Here is a 3166-nt window from a genome sequence, read left to right on the forward strand (position 1 = left end):
GTGCAGGAAATTCTGATTGCGTTGGCTTAAGAATTAAAATGGTCATTTGAGAAAGAAGACTTCAATCTTCTTTCTTTATTAATCTGGTGAGTCCCTGATATTGTCCCAGCTGACTTCGGAAGGTGTTTTCTCATACGGCGTCACAGTCAGATCAGCTCTAGTGTATGTGTAGCCATTACATTATAGCACATGTGCAGCCATTCACTTCTTGGGTGGTCTTTGATCTGTGCCTCTCTCATCTGCCTCTTCAGTCCGAGATGGAGAGACTGCAGAGAGACATTGTGAGAACAGACACATGCTAGGTGAGGTAGCAGAAGAACAGAACAGACACATGCTAGGTGAGGTAGCAGAAGAACAGAACAGACACATGCTAGGTGAGGTAGCAGAAGAACAGAACAGACACATGCTACGTACAGTAAGGTAGCAGAGGAGCAGAACAGACACATGCTAGGTGAGGTAGCAGAAGAACAGAACAGACACATGCTATGTACAGTAAGGTAGCAGAGGAGCAGAACAGACACATGCTAGGTAAGGTAGCAGAAGAACAGAACAGACACAGTAGCCTACAGGTAAGAAAGCAGAGGAGCAGAACAGACACAGGTCAGGTAAGGTAGCAGAAGACACAGGTCAGATAAGGTAGCAGAAAAGCAGAACAGGTAAGGTACTGTAGCAGAGGAGAAGAACAGACACAGTACAGGAAGCAGAAGAGTAGAACAACAGACACATGCTAGGTGAGGAGCAGAACAGACACAGAATAGGTCAGGTAAGGAAGCAGAAGAGCAGACACAGGTCAGGTGAGGTAGCAGAGGAGCAGAACAGACACAGGTAAGGTAAGGTAGCAGACGACACAGGTCAGGTAAGGTAGCAGGTGAACTTTGGCAGAAGCTGAATCCAGGACAGATCAGGGTCACAGCTGACCCACAAACCCAGAATGTGCGCTGAAGCAGGAGGCCCCTCAGATCAGGCCAGGAGGGGTACAAATGGGTTGCTGACTGGGTTGAGGGGGGTGGGTGAAATGTGAGGTGTAATACAGTAAGTCTGCTTGGTGTGTGTGTGTGTCTGTGTCTGTGTCTGTGTGTGCGCAAGCATGCGTGTGTGAGTGTCCTTATGTAGGTGAAACGTGTGTGTGTGTGTGTGTGTGTGTGTGTGTGTGTGTATGTGAGTGTGTGTGTGTGTGTATGTGTGTGTGTGTGTGTGTGTGCTTACCTAGGTGTAGAGTGAGGTTTATGGAGTTGGGGTGCTGCACTCCGTAGAACATGGACTGGCTCTGCCACCAGGTGGGTTCGTCCCCATTGTGGAAGTCGGTCAGGAACGTGGCATTGTGGTGGCGCTCGGGGTCGGACAGGTCACAGGTGTGACAGAAGCGTGTTGACCCTGTCTGCATGCAGTAGTCCTCGGGCGGCGAGCCGCACGTGTTGGACGCCATTATGGTGCGGTTGAAGGCCGCGTTCTCGAACTTGGGCATGCAGCGACTCGACCGGCCTTCATCGTCATAGCAAGCGTCCATGGCTGCCATGGCGACGAGAGGACACGAGGAGAGGAAAAAGAGGAGGAAGGATGCCATTCCTAAGCTATAAATAAACAACTACTGCTGCTGATATACACACACGGACACACACAAACACACACAGCATACACAGCACACACTCAAACTGCAGAAGCACACTCAGGGCAATCTGTTTGCACAAAGCATTCACTTGCACATAATACTGGGGAGTTTAAGTGCAACACAATTGCAGCAACACGTGCAGGAAACACACCCACACACACACTTTGAAGCAAATGAACTCAAGAGTATAGGAAGACCCAGCTCACACCATACAGTACCTGATAACACCTACACAGAATACCTTCTACAGTAGAAACAGCTGCCTCTGCCCCTAAGTCAGACAGCACACAGATGTTTATTCCCCCCCATACACACACACTCTCGCAAACACTCACAGCTACCAAAAACACACTCGCAAACACTCACAGCAACCACAAACACACACACACACACACAGCTTTAAACCTACTTCAGAAGAACACAGGCACTCATACACCACTTTCCCCACAAGACAAGACACAAGACCTGATGCAACTCCTTAGACAAACAATTCACAAACTCAACTGCAGAAACATCAGAGATGTCAACTAAAAAAATAAATCAGATCTCTGCCTTTGAGCTACTTTCTCTCTGTCCGTCTCAGTCTTTCTCTCTGTCCGTCTCAGTCTTTCTCTCTCAGTCTTTCTCTCTGTCCGTCTCAGTCTTTCTCTCTGTCCGTCTCAGTCTTTCTCTCTCAGTCTTTCTCTTCCTTCTTGTTGCCGTCCTTCTCTTCTCCTTGTGCTCTTTGTAGTCCGAGAACATGTGTCGTCCCTGAGAGGACTGAAGTTGCACTGGGACCCATCCTGTGTGGGATAAAGGGAGACCAGAGAGGAGGACCCAGGGAGGACGGAGAAAGAGAGGGAGAGAGGGAGGGAGAGAAAGAGAGAGGGAGGGAAAGAAACTACAGAGGGGCACGAAGGGGTGACAGACAGGCTCCCTCTGCTGGTGGAAGGAGGAACTGACACACTGAGACCCACTGGGTGGTGGCTCACTAAGGCTTCAACTGTGAACTGTATCAAGGACTGACTGCCTGTTGTTCACATAATAAAACGTCCACATGGCCACTTGACAACCAATAACATCTTCAGTCTGTAATGAAATTGTTGAATGGTTTGTAGTGTGTAGTTTAACTGGAATACACTGAATCAGTGGCTGGACCACCAGCATAGTTCAAAGGTGTTTGTGTGGTCAAAGGTCTTCCTGACCTTATAACCTTAATGACCTCAGAGCTTTACTGAGTCAAAGGCATGTGTGTAGCCTATACTATGAGACCTTTTACCCAAGCATTCCCGGCATATACAGCATTTTCCAGGATATACAGCATTTTTCAGCATATACGGCATTTTCCAGTATCCCATTGAGAGAGTGATTACAGTACATTGTGTTTTGAATGTTTTGTGTAGTCAAACTACAGTAGGTTGAATCAGTTTGATTCAATTTCTGTGTGAAAATGAACTACTGTAATTAACTGTAATTGCGACTTGTGGTTTTATTGTCCCTCTTTAAATGTGTCTTTTGACAGAAACAAGACTTGATATGAAGACTGAAGTTACGCTGGTTAAATCTCGGCGGCTTAAA

General features: G+C 47.5%; 1 protein-coding gene across 4 annotated transcripts in view; it reads right to left on the minus strand.

Moving 5' to 3' along the window:
• The window catches only part of lamc3 (laminin, gamma 3), a 128935-nt gene extending 126549 nt beyond the window's left edge, over positions 1-2386 (minus strand). For all 4 annotated transcript variants that reach the window (XR_006021659.1, XM_042059660.1, XM_042059659.1 and 1 more), the window contains exon 1: positions 1207-2386. Coding sequence is in view for 3 of the 4 variants with exons in the window: in XM_042059660.1 (XP_041915594.1) it covers positions 1207-1564 (358 nt within the window). In the remaining variant the exon portion in view is untranslated. The remainder of the gene's footprint in view (positions 1-1206) is intronic.
• Positions 2387-3166: the final 780 nt, after the last annotated feature.

This window comes from Alosa sapidissima, chromosome 13, assembly GCF_018492685.1.
Source record: "Alosa sapidissima isolate fAloSap1 chromosome 13, fAloSap1.pri, whole genome shotgun sequence".
NCBI classification, from domain to species: domain Eukaryota; kingdom Metazoa; phylum Chordata; class Actinopteri; order Clupeiformes; family Clupeidae; genus Alosa; species Alosa sapidissima.